Source organism: Grus americana, chromosome 1 (genome assembly GCF_028858705.1).
Source record: "Grus americana isolate bGruAme1 chromosome 1, bGruAme1.mat, whole genome shotgun sequence".
NCBI lineage: Eukaryota > Metazoa > Chordata > Aves > Gruiformes > Gruidae > Grus > Grus americana.
The window spans coordinates 148,953,093-148,970,557 of record NC_072852.1 but is presented as its reverse complement, the minus strand read 5'-3'; the positions used below and the strand labels follow the sequence as shown (position 1 = coordinate 148,970,557).

Here is a 17,465-nt window from a genome sequence, read left to right as displayed (position 1 = left end):
GAAAGCACCACGAACACTAAATCTCACCAAAGCAGACTCTTACCTGGCAAATTAATCTCTCTAACTTCTGCCCCACTGACAAACAATGCTAGAATCCAGAACGAAGTGAGCATGATTTTCTTTATTAATTTTGGTTGATATTCTGAGACATTTTCTTTAAGAATCATCTCGCTTTCTGTAAAAGAGGAAAACAGATACTTTTCTGTAAATATTACACCAATAAGATAGGTAGACAATTACATATTTTATTATGTAACTCTGTAAAACTTAGCAGACAGTATTTCCTAGATATTGCGCTCTTTAAAAATGGGGTTTGCAGCACTCTTCCTGCTCATAGTATTTCACACAAACACAGGGTAGATGATATTCAGGAATATGCAACAATCTCTTTAAATATGTCTTGCATAGAGTTGCTACAGATTGATTTCCATGTTATACCTATAGCAATGCAGAACTCCACATCTGGAGTGGAAATGCAGGTCTTTCAGCAGCTGTTGCTGTTAGAAGAGGAACCTGTCCTCTAAGATGACTGAAAAGATACCAAATAACAAAATCAGCTTTTAGTTAATGACAGCTATCAGCAGCAGCCTGAGAAAGGTATAACTGGCACCAAAAACCATGGAGCTCTGTTGTATCTTGAAGGTTAGCGGGCCCAGAGTGTGTCCACTGGATTCCTCTGGGATTAAACCAAATCTGAATACATACAGCAGCTGCAAATGGCATGGAGTCCATGGGGTTGGAGTAGAACTATGCAGAAGTGAAATCCTCAAAGCATGTACTGTATGGACAGCAGGTCTTTGGTTCTAACTCTTTCACCCAAGAGACATGCTCCTATTAGGCTTTAATACCAGCTAAAACTGACATACTGTAAGATGTCTGCTAGGTTCAGCAGAGCAACCTAAAAGACCCTTCTTCTCTTCCATGACTTACCTGCGTGTCCAGCATCAGACCTCACTTCTGCACCACAGTGCTGTGATGCACTGCTTGAATGACCCTAACAGAGACGTGTTGAACAGGGTAACATCCACACTGCCATCAGGTATCAGCTCTGTGGTGTACCGTCTGTGGGCTGCGACCAGGAACACCCAGGGGATTTGGGAGCAGGTCCACAAAGCACTCAGCTGCACCCAGACCCCTATATTGCAGCATCCTGTCCAAGATGTGAAACCCCAAACCCTGCTGTGTGAAGGGGTTTGCCTCTCCTACTATGAGGTTTTATCTGTGACCCACAGCCTTCTCAGCCACAGGGCAAGAGGGGAGGCAGGCTGTCAAGCGTGCGTATTCAACAGTCATGGTTAATTTGGGTATTTAGTAAGAACATATACAACGCCTGTGATTGACATGTTTGGAGTGCCTGATCCAGGATCTCAGTGGATAAAGGCCACATGCTTTACTGATGTTCACATTGTGCAACTGAGACCTCATGGAGCTTTTTTCTTTGCTCAGCCGCAGAGTGACTCTGCATTTGCACAGCTGCCAGAGAAGCACTGAGTCAGGCCAAGGGAAGAAAAGGTCAGGCAAAGGCTAGTCCCTTGTCTGTTGGCACTTCATGCAAATCAGACACGACTTATACAGGCAGGCAGCAAGAGAGCATCCAGTGCATCTGAGCTAGCAAGAGAGGTGAAGAGAACTCCCACTCTGCACTTTTTCAGGAAGCTATTCTGTGTAGAGAGGAGCACTTTAGTCACCATTCTCTTCAGCATGTCTCTATTCCTTGCAAGTGAGTGGAAAGATCTATTTTTATGCTCAGAGGTCACATGGAGTTAACTCATTTGTCTTAACCTATCCTGGTGCTTTGTTACAGATTGACTCCTTCCAACTGTCATCACCCCATACATCTTTTAAAATCATCCTGAAACTCCAAGCCAATAAGCTTGAATAAAGAGATAGTTTCCTACCAGCACTGGGCAAAAGCCCTCCTAAATTTTAAGATGAATGTTCTTATCCACTGCAAAAAGATTAATGGATCCTGACCCTTTGGAATCTGGATTTATGACAATTGTAAAGAACTCTCTCAAGGCATTCATTAGGGCTGCAGCTCTGTCCCTATTCATACTCTATAAAACAAAGGAAGATGTTTTGAGCTATGTCACCCGTCAGCCCATGTGGCAAAGGCATACTGGTGCCAGTAGCAAGCAGGACCCAAGGGCCTTGCGTGTGATTCAGTGCTGCAGTCCCTTGAGCAGGTGAGCTGATGTAATGGGTCACTGTTGTCAAAAGGGGAATGTCTCATCCGCTTTTCCATCCTTCCCACTCCCCTCTTTCTTGATCCCATAAAAACGGTCTAGCCCCCCTCCTGTGACAGCTCTGGTCCTCTCTGGTGACTCAGTTTAATTTATTAATCCACCAGAAGCTACCTGAGGAGTGCCTGACCTGGCATAAGATAAGCAGTGGAAGCGTTTCCTTCCCAGCTACCCATTTGTCTGTAGTCAGGGAATTAAAAAGTGTTGTCTTGCAAGTGTGCTTGACAGGAAGAGACACGTTCACAGCAGAAGCAGACAGCAATTACCCAAGGAGGGGGGGTACCTGAAACAGGATCATCTTAAACTGACCATTCAGGTGTATTTGCACTGCAGGTGAACTCAAAGTGATTCAGTGACCCAATATATTCAGTGACTCATTTTATCTTGGTCAGTATCTGTCAGAAAAAGAAAGCACTCTACTCTAGGCAATGTATTATCAGTCTGTCCTCCTTCTCCTGCCATGTACATATCCTTAGTCTAGGGATTTAGGCTGACATTAAATTAGAAAGTAACTTATATACAAAGGAAACTAATGTGGTCTAAACATAATTTCCTGTAGTAAAAAAATATAAGACGGAAGAATAAGAACTGTAATATTTTGCCCATGTTTCGACTCCTAAAGGACTCTCACAAGAAAACAGTAAATATCTATTTCATAGCATTTTATGTGTATTTACATAAAATATAAGCAAAAGGAATCAAAATCAATTTCTTGAGAGCTGCATCAAGTTTCATGATATCTCTGAAGTCTAGTAAAGAATGGCATGCGACAATCTTACAATCAACTATTCTGATTCTGATGAAAATCATTTCAGTGTCAGAGCTATCAGTTCCTGTGTTTTGTATTGGATTTACATCAATGGAAAGGCAAACATAATCTGATTCTAAGAGTAAGATTAGTAATAGTCACACAGAAGAAAAAAACCATACCTACAAAGCAAAAAAAAAAAAAATCTAACAAAGCTACTTACTAAGACACTATTGATTTGTCTGACCAAGCAATTAAACCAAATTTACCTTAAAATGCACATTCAAAGACAATAAAATCCACTCACCTGTCAAGCAGATGGCGTAAGAAGGGCTAAAATCTGAAGCTAAAAGCTACAATTTAAAAAAAAAAAAAATCTGAAAATCTTACCTGCACATCTTACACTACATGATAAGAATTGTGGTTAGTTCTAGCTGTGCACTGTGTTGAGTCTGTTTCCTTTACAGGAATTTCCTCTACCTCACTGTCATCATCCCTTCCTTTCTCAGTTTAGTTGCGTTAGGTTCAAAATTTCCGGGTCATTTTCTTGTAAAAAGAACAGGGGAAAAAACTTTGTCCCTAGTAAAAGATCAAAGCCTTTTGGATTCTAAAATCTTTTATTCGCAATGTGCGCAAAAATGCATTGGACTTTCTAGTCTGCTTCATTTAAGAGCAGGAAGGGTAAAAGTTTATTTCTTTTTTACCCAAATACTGCTACTAGATGGTTCAAAAAAGTGCGTAATATCTGAAACCTACAAGAGAGCCACGTTTCAGCCCAATACAGAATAATATTCACTGTAAGACCTGAGTTCTCCTTACCCGTAGTCTTCTCAGCTACCTTCCACACCCACTGCAAGTCGGCACTATAAGGAGGCTGTGACACACCATTAATTTCTATCTGTGTCCTCCCGGTTAAGCCTTGTTGGTTACCCCAACGCAGCTTTGGCAGAAAGAGAAAAGAGAAGCCCTGATGAATATGAATATGTGACTTGTCCCTTGGACCTGCTAGGCAAGCAGGGCACTTCAGCATGTACAGTCCCACACGCTCCAGCCCCTCTTCCAGGCTTCCTGTATGGAGGCGAAACCCATAAAGGACAGGTTGCACAGTGACTCGAACTACATAAAAGCATCTGAGAGCACTTTGTTATCAATTCAGACCCCACTTCACCCTATTTCAGTGGAGAACATGTAAATATATTGGTCCATCAGTTTGCAGTAGACTTTTTTTCAAGAACAGTAGGACTTGTTTCTTCTCTTCTTGTGTGACGTTCACTCTCTTTACTGCAAATTGGATCAATTACACTATTTCCACAAGAAGAAGCTAAAAAAGGCTTTTTGCTATATAAGAGGTGATTTAAATGTTGCTTCTGTTTATACACATACCTTTAAGCAATGGCCAGTATTAACACTTGGTTATATTTCGTCCTGAGCATTTGGAGTCATAGGATGTGTATTCTCAGCTTCTACGGTGTGTTTATCTCTCCGCTCTTTACAGCCCACTGACAATCAAGCTTGGTGATTGTCTCCTAAAATATCTTCAGTGTTTTGCCCCAGTACAAACTATATGTTTGGTTTTTGAGTTACAAAACCCTCCAATGTATCTCTGTAGGTCTCAGTATAAAGAATTAAGTTTTTTGAAGATGTCCTTTCTGACTAGAAAAAAAAAAAGCATTTTACTTTCCTCTTCCCTTGAAGAAATTACAGAATGCAACACAGATAAAGTCAAGCCCATGCCACCTTCAACCTATTGCTCAGATTATCAGAGAAGATCGCTGTTTCCCAAAGACACATCTTACAGACATAAAATATACTTCATTCATTTTAAGTACTAATTGTCGTACTCTCCAAGTAATAGGTTTATTACATTTGAAAAATTAAATAGAGCAGTCCAACTGTTAGAGTAGATCTTAGAAATACAACAGAAGCACCAATCACATCATAGAGTTTTGAAAGCCACGCTGCCAGAAGACTGAGGGGTGTAGCATACTGGTTACCACACTGGATGAAAATCTTGTCAAATAGTACCAAATATTTGGCTGATCCTCTGCTCAATTCACCCCTTCCTCTTTTGTAACAGTAATGTGTATGCTAAAAAGCAGCCTCACACACCTGTACTTCCCAAGGTCATATTTATCCTTTGCTGCAAGAGCAAGTTTCTAAAGGAGAGGGTAAAGGACTGCTCCGGAATACCCTCCCTGCTTCCTCTCTCTCCCCTCCCTCTCCTCCCCCTCACTCACTGACTCACTCACCCTCCCACTCGCACAGTTTTTATGCTATAGCTCCAGGAAACTGTGCCTACCCACACCTGTGGAAAGTCAAGGTCCATATCTTACATTGTCCATCTCACTTTTGCTCAAGCATTTTGCTAGTCAAGAAGCAGGGGGAAAGTGTCTCAGTGTGCCTGTAATGTAGTCTTATCATGTGGGGAGGATTACGTCTCTTTAGCATTCTGCTACTGTTCTGGCTTGACACATTTACACATCACCTCCTCCTCTGCCCAGCTATGGTTAACACCGAGTGGGTAAGAAATTTTCCGCTCCAATTACCTTCTACACTGAGTCAATGGCGTTGGTTCTGCTGTCACAGGAGGTGTCTGAACAATCTCAAAACATGAACCTCTGTCCATTTTGTAATAGGTTATACAGTCAGTGAAATGGCATACAGTCAAGCGTAGTTTATGCAGCAGTGGGGTAACTCACCTATTACTCCTCTGTGAAATAAGTGAAGGTGGTGTTATTCAGTACAAATTTGCTGCACGACAGTGCATTCTGCCTTGGGCATCAGGGTGTAATATAGCTAGTGCCACAAAAGTACTTTGGATGTACTAATAACTGAATAGATCACTTGCCGACAGAGAAAGAGCAAAGCAAATACTCATGACTGAGACCTTTAAAATCTTTTCACTCTCACAATCTTTAATGGTTAATTAGAAAAGATTGTCTAGCACCTCAAATTCCATGGCAATCCCTTCTTGCCTTCCTTGATAGTCTAGTCTGCTTACTGCAAGCCAAGAAACATAAAACTGACAAGGATTACCATTGTTGTATTATGGGTTTTCTTTCAGAAATTTAGTGTGCTTCATCACAAAAGTAGGTTAGAATAATTCGCTATTACTCCTCTAGGAGACCTTACTTCACTAATGGCTTTAATGCCCACCATAAATTTATTCATGGCCACATGTCCTTGTGTGAATACTGTTCCTTAAACAGCTCTTCTTCTTTATAGTGCTTTTTCTTTTCCTGTATGCATTTGCTGACAATGCTCCCATTCCTTTCCTTGTTCATTTTACCAGCCTAAACAATTTAAACTCTTCTAGGATCCCTTCACATGGTTCTCCTGATGATCCTCATGCCTCTGCCTTAGAGGTCTCAAGGTCTCAAATCACTAGCAGCCCTTCATGGGTATTTGCATTGTATTGTCTGACTTTCCTTCCTCATGCTGGCAGCTGGCAACAAACCTGAGGTTCTCAAAAGTTTTAATTTCCAAAGTATGAGTTCCTTCTTTGTAGGTGAATTTTTGCTGCTAGTCCCCAAAGGCAGTATCTTCCTTAAGTGGTACACAAATATGCTTAATATATTACATATTAAGCCACTATACACAGATAGAGACATTGCTATCACAGTTGAGCTGAATATTTAGGCTTGAGCCTCCGTCTGAATGCCTGAATTCAGATATGAGGTGTACCCCATAATGAAGTCCCTCAAGAGATCTCTTTGCTAGGGATATTCAGATTATTCCTAGTATGTACTGACAGCTCTTCACGAACAGACACAGTGAGTTCTGAATTTGCTCAATTGTTTCTAAAAAGTCCAATTTGTATAGCATTACAAATAGTTTTGGAACCTCTTATGGAACTGCATTCCTTCACCATAGTCAAAAAGCCTCAAACAGCTACAATTTTGCTGCAATGCACAGTAAACAGTTTTGTAACCACATATTTAAATGAGGTCTCCAGCACAAGACTGAAATTGGCTTAACTATGGTAGTGGTCAAAAGAATTAGAGCAGTGAATCTATTTCATTATCTGTCAGAAATACCTTAAGTCATCAATGTACTGAACTCTATTATTTTTGTATTTGATAGGTAATAACTAACAAATATTTTACACTGCACTGTGGTACATCTTGCTGATGTACGTACTATATCTCACCAATAGAGGCCAGATGGAAGATCAAACAATGCAGTATAAGAGACAAATCCCTGTGATGACTCATTTATATATTTAGCTGATGATGAAACTAAAAAATGAGATTATTGTGGTCTATCTGCAGCTGCTTTCACAGAAGGTCAGGAAATTTGGATTGTTGAATCACAAGAAGCTGTCTTGAGTTGATCAAAACTGGAAGAGATTCTTGTGGACCCTTTCTTTCATTTTGTGTTTTTATATAACTTGTGGCTATTGCAGAAAGTTTGGTAACTACTGTTTCACTCAGGCACTAAATCAGAAAATTATTTCCTAAAAATGCAATCACATTTTCTTTTTCAAAACACTGAATATTTTTCAACTACATCACAACTGTCTCACTAGGAAAGGCAACATTTCAAACATTTTATTAAATTTATAGAGGATTTAATGTCTCTCCTGTGCAAGCCAGACCATAGATATCTCTAAAAAGAAAGTAATTTTTTTTACTTTCTCTAAGAAATCAAGATGATAGAAAAGAACAACTTTAAGCACAGTTCTAGAGTAACCTTCCAGGCCAGACTCATGCATCTATCTTCGTACTTGCTAATTTTTCTTTTCTTGCCTTTAATGACCTGAGGCATCAATCTACTGATTTCTGGATGTGACACAGAATTCTGGACCATCCTGCACAAATCAACTGCATATTTCCTTTAGGTCTGAAATGTCCAGCATACACTAACCTTGCCATGTGCCTCTTTTTGTGCTGACTGCAACAGTTATGTTTAACTTCTAGTTCAGTAAACACACTACCGACAATTTGCTTCTGCATGCATCTTCAGTTGCTCTGCAAACATAACCAGCAAATCATAGAATCATAGAATTGTTTTAGTTGGGAAAGACCTTTAAGATCATCAAGTCCAACCGTTAACCTAGCACTGTCAAGTCCAACCACTAAACCATGTCCCTAAGCGCCACATCTACACATGTTTTAAATACCTCCAGGGATGGTGACTCAACCGCTTCCCTGGGCAGCCTGTTCCAATGATTGACAGCCCTTTTGGTGAAGAAATTTTTCCTAATATCCAACCTAAACCTCCCCTGGCACAACTTGAGGCCATTTCCTCTCATCCTATCATTTGTTACTTGGGAGAAGAGACCCACACCCATGTGGCTACAACCTCCTTTCAGGAAGTTGTAGAGAGCAATAAGGTCTCCCCTCAGCCTCCTTTCCTCCAGGATAAACAACCCCAGCTCCCTCAGCTGCTCCTCATAAGACTTGTGCTCTAGATCCTTCCCCAGCTTTGTTGCCCTTCTTTGGACACACTCCAGCACCTCAGTGTCCTTCTTGCAGTGAGGAGACCAAAACTGAACACAGCACTCAAGATGCGGCCTCACTAGTTCCGAGTACAGGGGGACGATCACTGTCCTCATCCTGCTGGCCACACTATTCCTGATACAAGCCAGGATGCTGCTGGCCTTCTTGGCCACCTGGGCACACTGCTGGCTCATGTTCAGCCGGCTGTTGACCAGCACCCCCAGGTCCTTTTCCACTGGGCAGCTTTCCAGCCACTCTGCCCCAAGCCTGTAGCGTTGCATGGGGTTGTTGTGACCCAAGTGTGGGACCTGGCACTGAGCCTTGTTGAACCTCATACAGTTGGCCTTGGCCCATTGATCCAGCCTGTCCAGACCCCTCTGTAGAGCCTTCCTACCCTCAAGCAGATCAACACTCCCACACAACTTGGTATCATCTGCGAACTGACTGAGGGGGCACTCGATCCCCTCCTCCAGATCATTGATAAAGACATCAAAGAGAACTGGCCCCAGTACTGAGCCCTGGGGAACACCACTTGTGACCGGCCGCCAACTGGATCTAACTCCATTCACCACAACTCTTTGGGCCCGGCCATCCAGCCACTTTTTTTACCCAGCAAAGCATATACCAAGCCATGAGCAGCCAGTTTCTCCAGGAGAATTCCATGGGAAATGGTGTCAAAGGCTTTACTAAAGTCTAAGTAGACAATATCCACATTTCCCTTATCCACTACTCAGGTCACCTTGTCATAGAAGGAGATCAGGTTAGTCAAGCAGGACATGCCTTTCATAAACCCATGCTGACTGGGCCTGATCACCTGGTTATTCTGTACGTGACATGTGATGGCACTCAATACGATCTGCTCCATAACCTTCCCCTGCACCGAGGTCAGACGGACAGGCCTGTAGTTCCCTGGATACTCCTCCTGGCCCCTCTTGTGGATGGGCATCACATTGGCCAACCTCCAGCCAACTGGGATCTTCCTGGTTAGCCAGGACTGCTGATAAATGATGGAAAGTGGATTGGTGAGCACTTCCGCCAGCTCCCTCAGTACCCCTGGGTGGATCCCATCTGGCCCCATAGACTTGTGTGCGTCTAAGTGGTGTAGCAGGTCGCTAACCGTTTCCCCTTGGATTATGGGGGCTTCATTCTGCTCCCTGTCTTCCAACTCAGGGGGCTGGGTACCCAGAGGACAAGTGGTCTTACTGCTAAAGACTGAGGCAAAGAAGGAATTACATGCCTCAGCCTTTTCCTTGTCCTTTGTCACTATGTTTCCCGCACATCCAATAAAGGACGGAGATTGTCCTTAGTTCTCCTTTTGTAGCTAATGTATTTATAGAAACATTTTTTATTGTCTTTTATAGCAGTAGCCAGATTGTGTTCTAGCTGGGCTTTGGCCCTTCTAATTTTCTCCCTGCAGAGCATCACGACATCCTTGTAGTCCTCCTGAGTTGCCTGCCCCTTCTTCCAAAGGCCATAAACTTTCCTTTTTTCCTGAGTTCCAGCTGAAGCTCCCTGTTCAGCCAGGCCGGTTGTCTTCCCTGCCAGCCCATCTTTCAGCACATGGCGATAGCCTGCTCTTGTGCCTTTAAGATTTCCTTCTTGAAGAATGTCCAGCCTTTCTGGACTCCTCTGCCCATCAGGACTGCCTCCTAAGGGACTCTGCCAACTAGTCTCCTACACAGGCCAACGTCTGCCCTCCAAAAGTCCAAGGTAGCAGTTCTGCTGATCCCCCTCCTTACTTCTCCAAGAATCAAAAACTGTACCATTTCATGATTGCTGTGCCCAAGACGGCCTCCAACCATCACAACACCCACAAGTCCTTCTCTGCTTGCAAACAACAGGTCCAGTGGGACGCCTTGCCTAGTTGGCTCACTCACCAGCTGTGTCGAAGGTATCTTCCACACACTCCAGAAACCCCCTAGACTGTTTCTTCTCTGCTGTACTGTATTTCCAGCAGATATCTGGTAAGTTGAAATCCCCCACGAGAACAAGGGCTAGTGATCATGAGACTTCTGCCAGCTGCTTATAGAGTATTTTGTCTGCCTCTTCATCATGATTGGGTGGTCTGTAACAGAACTTCCACTGTGATATCTGTCTTATTGGCCTTTCCTCGGATTCTTACCCATAAACACTCAACCCTATCATAACCACATTAAGCTCTAAACAATCAAAACATTCCCTAACATACAGGACCATGCCACTGCCTCTCCTCCCTTGCCTATCTCCTCTGAAGAGTTTGTAGCCATCCGCCGCAGCACTCCAGTTGTGCGAGTCATCCCACCATGTTTCTGCAATGGCAACTATATCATAGTTTTCCTGCTGCACAATGGCTTCCAGCTCCTCCTGTTTGTTGCCCATGCTGCATGCATTAGTGTAGATGCACTTCAGTTGGGCTACTGATCCCATCACCTTTTTTGAGTGGAGAAGCGCTAATTCCTACCTGACCTTCTGTGGTTTCTAACCTATCAGTAACCCTTGTGTCTTTGCTGTTGCATGGCTCTCCATCTCCTGCCTTCACTGAGATGGCAGACTGAAGGACCTCACTAGCACACCATCCCACAACCATTGGCGTGCTGCCCCCAGGCTTATCTCTAGAGAACCTGCTTTTATCCCCTTCCCCCTTCAAATTGCAAATCTAGTTTAAAGCTCTTTCAACAAGCCCTGCTAACTCCTGTGCAAAAATCCTTTTCCCTCTTTGAGACAGGTGTACCTCGTCTGATGCCAGCAGGCCCGGTGTCATGCAGACTGATTGATAATCAAAAAACACAGAATCCTGCCAGTGACACCAGGCTCGAAGCCAGGTATTGATCTGCTGGCTCTTCCTGCTTCTCCCCTCATAATTTCCTGCAACTGGAGGGATAGAGGAGAACACTACTTGTGCCCCTGATCCCTTAACTAGTTCCCTCTGTCCTCCAGCCCTTCTACAAATCTCCTGCTTTCTTTACAATCTGGAGAATGTTGTAAGAAGTATGATTTGTCCTTAAGCTTGGATATGGAGTGATACAGCTGCTTGGGGCAGGGGGGCCATTTACTCCTGTTTCACAAGGTCTGTCTCTCATATCTCTGTAAAGAACGCAGATTACAGTGGAGGAACAGAAGTGCTTATAGTAGTAAGAAATTATGAATATGAAATGAGACGTTGTGTCCATTTGGAGGGACCTCTTCACTCAAAGAGCCTCTCCAGAATTGGTGCAGACACTGAAGGTGGACACACAGGACAGGTCACATGGACAACTATAATTCACAAACCACCTACATTTCCAGGCCCTTATATGGTACTACACTATATATTGATACTATATACAATAGTCCCAACTCTTCCCAACATTTATGTTCAAATTATCAATAGACAAGAAGACTTCTTTGATACTCTTTTTCTTCCAGCCTGCATTGCTTGTGGTAGAAAATGGTCAGTCAGGAACACTAAAAAAAAAATAAATGCAGAGACAGACTATGCTCAGTCAGTACTATGTTGTAGTATGTGCAAGAGAGATAAGAATCTTCAAGACTGGTAACTTACAACAGCTGTCTCCTCACTGATCCCATTTGCATCCTCCTCTGAGAAACTGCATGTTGTTTGAGTTTGGCTTTGTTTAAATTGTTCTACAGTACAAATGAGACATTTATTGCTTGTGGAGAGCAGGTCTAACCACACTCTTGCTTTTTCTTGCATTTTTTCTTCTTACTGTAAGCTAGATTTTTGACACTTACTGCTGTCTAACTGCAGCAAAAATGGAAGCCACAGATGTGGAGAGGGGGAAGTAAATTTTTATTAAGTGCAAAAATGGAAAAAAAAGGCAATATAAATCACTGAAATGACCCATTACCTCAAACCAAATCATGTGAATTCACTTATAAATTGACATATACGTGATCAGGCAAATCAACACAACTACAGTCTATAAAAGTCATATTAGCAGTTCCTTTTCTCTAGGGACTGGTAAACAGAAAGCAGGCAATTCCAAGCCTTGATTAAAGTCAGTAATTCAGGATACAAGAGTCATAAGAACAACATGTGGTGTTAACATGAGTATGCCTGTCCTTAATTTCTCTTGTCTCCCTTCACCACTGCATGGGCAGCGAGGATCAGCTACAGAGATTAAATGATACCATTCTGTGCAAAAATACTTGCCCTTTTACACATATTGAGTCATTCATTGTACTACATCTGAATGTCTGCTTTGCTGGCATTCAAACAACTTTGGAGTTAATCCCATTTAGCTTTCAATCTTCCTCTGTTATTCTGTGAAACCTCAATGCGGTCAAATTCTGTATGGTCTCACAATCTTCAGGGTACAGCTTCATGAGGCATAGCAGGTATATGCAGTCACATCATCTCTCCAGGCTCAGGTGAGGAGGCATTCATGGCAAATTCAGTTTCAATTTACAGCAGCTGATTCTCATAGAGGGTAGGCTCAGTCCAGAGCTTTTAACAAACCATGTACACTATCCATATTCATGTGCATAGTATAATGCATTTGACACTTTATGTTGTTAGGCAATACATTGATGACAGCATATGAAAAACTATGTGGCTGAGGAGCAAGTTTAACACCTCAGTTAAGCATCAGGAAAGTTACTAACTTTTCTGTCAGCTGTTTGGCCAAGAAATGGATGTGCTTAGTATGCCTGATGGCATTTCTGAAGTAGGGGCAATCCTTAGTCCTGCAGGAGAATGTTAAAACTGATCTGTGATTTCAAATCACAGGAAACACTGGTAGAGAAGAACTGAACCTCGAGAAAGATTTGGAAATGTAAAGACATACATAACTACAGAGCATAAATCCTCTTTCAGAGAATGGCTTTTGCCTAAGTACCACGTTTCAATAGTTCTTTAGTTGCCTGACAGAAAAAGGGAGACCTCTTGGAGCTGACCTGAAGGACACCACAAATGTGTGCCTTATTCCTTTGTTCCCTTTCATCTATGTGTTAACCTAGCAACTATGTCGTCTCCATTTTGTAAATCCATGTTTAGCCTTTACTTTTACCTGAGCATCTGTCAGAAACTATGCCTGATTACAACATACTTGACAAACAACAAGGTATTTCATTCTCATGAATCTTGAGACATTGCCATGATACCCAGCACTCCAATTGTCTTCTCAAGTGCACTGAGAGGGTAACAAAGCTCCTCCACTACGGCTGCATGAATTAAGTGTCAGTGTCAAAGAGGCATCTCCTCAGAACTAGCTTTAGTTGAATGCAAGACAATTTTGAGAGTGGGCTGAGCCTTGATGGTCTCCTAGCAAACTGAGAGAAGATCTCCCAAAATGATTCTCCATTGATTTCTCCCCGTTGGTACTAGCTAGAAATACGGTTTCATTTTATCCAGGAATTTATGTCAGATTGGTATCTTCTGCCAGGCAGCTAATAACAAGCGAGGATTACCGTGGTTTTGAAGGGCATTACTAAGTTTGTTTTAAAAAATAATACTAAGTACGAGTGTTCCAAAGGTTTAGGAGTATATGTACATACCAAAGATCTCATTTTCACATAAATCTCCTACATCCCTCACCTGAAGGCAGCTCAGGGTATAATGTAGATATCAGTGTCCATGAACAAAATACCATTATCTCTCTCCCACCCCCTTCTCCCTGCCAACATGAGCATTTACAGTATTCACAGTGAACTAGGAGGACGGAAACAGTCTTTACCACTCCTCCAAATCACTCCCACTTGGCTTGTCTAGAGCACGTACAACTCAGTAGTGAATACTGTTAGTCCAACCAAATCTGCCCTACTCTTTCTAATCTCCCTTTTCTCTGTTTTCACTTGATTTTTCTGCTTGACATTGCCCAAAGCCTGCACGCTGAACTCATTAGGGCAGGAGCGATTTGGGTCTATGCCCAAACAGGATCCTTAGGAAATATCAAAAGGCAAAACCAAGAGCATCTAAATAATAATACTTTGCAAATACTGATATATTTATTGAAGGGGCTCAAAAAGTATGCAAGTATAACTAACATCGTTCTACACTACTGGAAAATGTGAAACCAAAATGTTTTGCATTGTGCTTTGTGCCATGTGGTAAGTCCTAAGCAGAATGACATTTCTGCTCCTTGTGCAGATTGCTGAGGAAACTCTCTCTGGGATAGCATTTAGCATTGGGGTTAACATCATCCTAGCCACTGTAACAATTTCTACATTCTTCTCACATCTCAGACTTGGCCTCTTCCAAGAACACTGTCTTCCCAAAGTAAGTGTGCAATTTGTGTTTTCTATTAGTTAGCAAACTGAGCAGTTTTCTGCAGTATCTTCTGTTTCCAGAATTGTTATACGACTGCATTAAAGTCACACCCCTCAGTCTGTGGTTGAGTCCCTTCCAAGCCTAGGTCAAGATTATTATAGTGCCCCTTGGTGTTTATCTTGGTAGGTTTTGCTGGCATCAGGTACAGAAGGTTCTTCCAAAATCTGGAATTCACAGGAAGAGATTTATCCTTGTTCCACTTCACAACCTTCTTTGATGGTAAAAGAGACAGTGATTCTGGCAAGAAATTATAGTCACTTATAGGCATATATTCAATTAATATGATCTTAATTTTTCTTTCAACTAGGGCTTTATGCAGTCCACTCTCAAGTTCGTATATGGCTCTGTCAGAAATGTAGTTCTGGCTCAGTATAATGATTAATCTTCGGCTTTTGTCAATAAATGAATGGATATCATCAACAACTGCTGCAAATGAAAGATAAATGCATTCTTAAACTAAATTGAAAGGATAGGCACTCAATCGACTTCTCCTTTAACAATCATACGTGTACCAAAAATGTCCCCCTTATAAAGTGACAGCACGTAAGCATCCTGTCCCTGTGAAGGGATTAGTATGCTTTACGGATTTAGACTCTGTGAAAACGAGCTCAGGTATGACTAAAGCTTGTTCTCTGAAGCAGATAAAAACCTACATAAAATCTCCAGCTACCCTAGACAGCTGTCTGTCAGTAGTCACATGGATAGAAGGTGGCAGCAAAATTTATTTTTCCTCCAACCAGACATCTCTGCTCTTTCATAACAGATACCATTGGAGTGATTCCACAGAAAGTGACCAATAGCAACCTCTCTCCAAATATTCAGGACACCTCAGGTTACTCCTTCCTTTACATCACTGAATACTCAAATCTATTGTCAGTAATCCAAGGTTGAGAAGACTAGCACGTGATGACAGAATGAGGTCCAACTGTGTTTTAGATCCATGACTTTGTCATGACCGGCGATGAATGAAATGAAATCAAATGGTGATACCCTTCAAACCCCCAAGCACCAAACTGAATTCTCCTGCACAACTTCCTGTGCTTGCTTCAGCACCATGGGACAAGGTCTACAGAGACCAGAGATCTAGAAAACATGTCTTGTAGGGAAAGGCAAAGCAAACTGCAGGAGTAACCTAAAAGAGAGGGAACTGAGAAGAGAAGGAGGCTGACAAGGGTATTACAACACACCAAAGGCTCCTATAAACAGACATAAATACACTGTTTTCCATATTTACAATGGATCAGACCAGAGAAAAGGAAATAAGCTAAAACTATTGAAAGAATAAGATTGAACACTTCAGACAGCCTTTTTTTAAAACTTAAGGAGAGAGAATAACTAGAAAAAATGGCTTGAGAGAGCTGTGGCACCTGTCAGGTTAGAAAAATATGTCAGAAATGGATAAAGGAGACAAGATCCTGCCTTGTGAAGGAGGCTGACTGACCTTACTGTTCTGTGTTTTTAACAATGAAATCCCATTCCTCAACTAGATCTTTGGACTAAATGGAATCACCCAGTATCTTTTTTCCAGTCATCTGCAAAAGGCCATCTATCCAAAGGCCATTTAGAGAAACAAAATTCCATGTTCTCATTTCTAGTTTGTTATGGCATGCATTACATTCACGATATGGTTTCAGCCACCACTCTGAAGATACAGCAAACGTACAAGTTACCTGAGAATAACTAGTATCAGAGACACCACCTGCTCTGCTCAGTAAAGGTGAGTTCATTCATAGGTGCCTGCTCTCAGCAAAAGCAGAGCAAGGGCACTATTACTGTGAAACATCTCACATCATCCATACTCCCACTTTAACTTTCTCCATGCTAGCTTTTGCATCTGCTCATCTTGGTTCTGTGTAATTAAAGATATGTCTCTGGGTATGTGCGTAGATGTACATGAATTCATAAGTATATCTATAAAATATGTAAAATGTGTGCATGCAAACTTTGCATGCACGTAGTCTAGATTAAATGGAAAATGTAGCATTTCAATGTACAACACATTTGACAAAATTCCTTCTAATTACTGACTTTTACCTTTGTGTGAAAATGATGTGCCTATTTAATGACAAGAATATTCAATACACTTACCTCCTCCAGGGGATACATCCCTCTCAAATATACATAACTTGTACCCAAACTTTTGTTCTAATATCATGGGTAGTATCTTCAAAGCAAATTCTCTCTCTTCTTCAATAGGAGAAACACAGTCTTTCAGGTAAGACACAAAGGCATCATACTCTTTTCCATCTGGAAAGAAATCACCAATTGTTGTCTTGTTAGCAACCATTAGAAATACAACATCTGATTCACCATTCTGTTTTTCGAAGTTATTGTCTCAGTAGCAAAGCATCTAGAAACTCCTGCTCTTTCCTTTGATACCCCAAACAGTCATCAAACACAAAAAATTCTGAAACAATTTAAATTTGATACAAAAGATTCTGCTTGCATTTGGCAAATATTTGAAAATAACATATCCTTTCTACATTAAGGTGGTTTTTTTTAAAAAAATCAGATTAATTTAATCCGTTAATGTCACATCTGTGGTGATCAAGAAAACGAAGGGAAGCAAAAAATGTATCCGTAACCTGAATGCTACTTAAGTGATATTGCAGATTTTCACTTTTATTTTACTCTTTGTCTAAGATTATCAAGTAGTTCTGTAGAATGGGTACTGGCAAAAGAGAATAAACAATTTGTTCTTTTAATTATAAGAGCGTGCCATGTCTGGTCATGCTTTGGGCAGTAATTTACAAACATAAAATCAAAGACCACTTCAGAGGCCAAGT

The 17,465-nt window shown here is 41.6% G+C and overlaps 1 protein-coding gene across 1 annotated transcript in view; it reads right to left on the bottom strand.

The window, feature by feature from the left end:
- Positions 1-17,465, bottom strand: part of IL18RAP (interleukin 18 receptor accessory protein) — a 54,666-nt gene that overhangs the window by 16,015 nt on the left and 21,186 nt on the right. Inside the window, exons 13-14 of the mRNA XM_054812009.1 lie at positions 16,768-16,926; positions 44-175 (exon numbers count right to left, since the gene is read on the bottom strand). Of these exons, the coding sequence (XP_054667984.1) occupies positions 44-175; positions 16,768-16,926 (291 nt within the window). The remainder of the gene's footprint in view (positions 1-43; positions 176-16,767; positions 16,927-17,465) is intronic.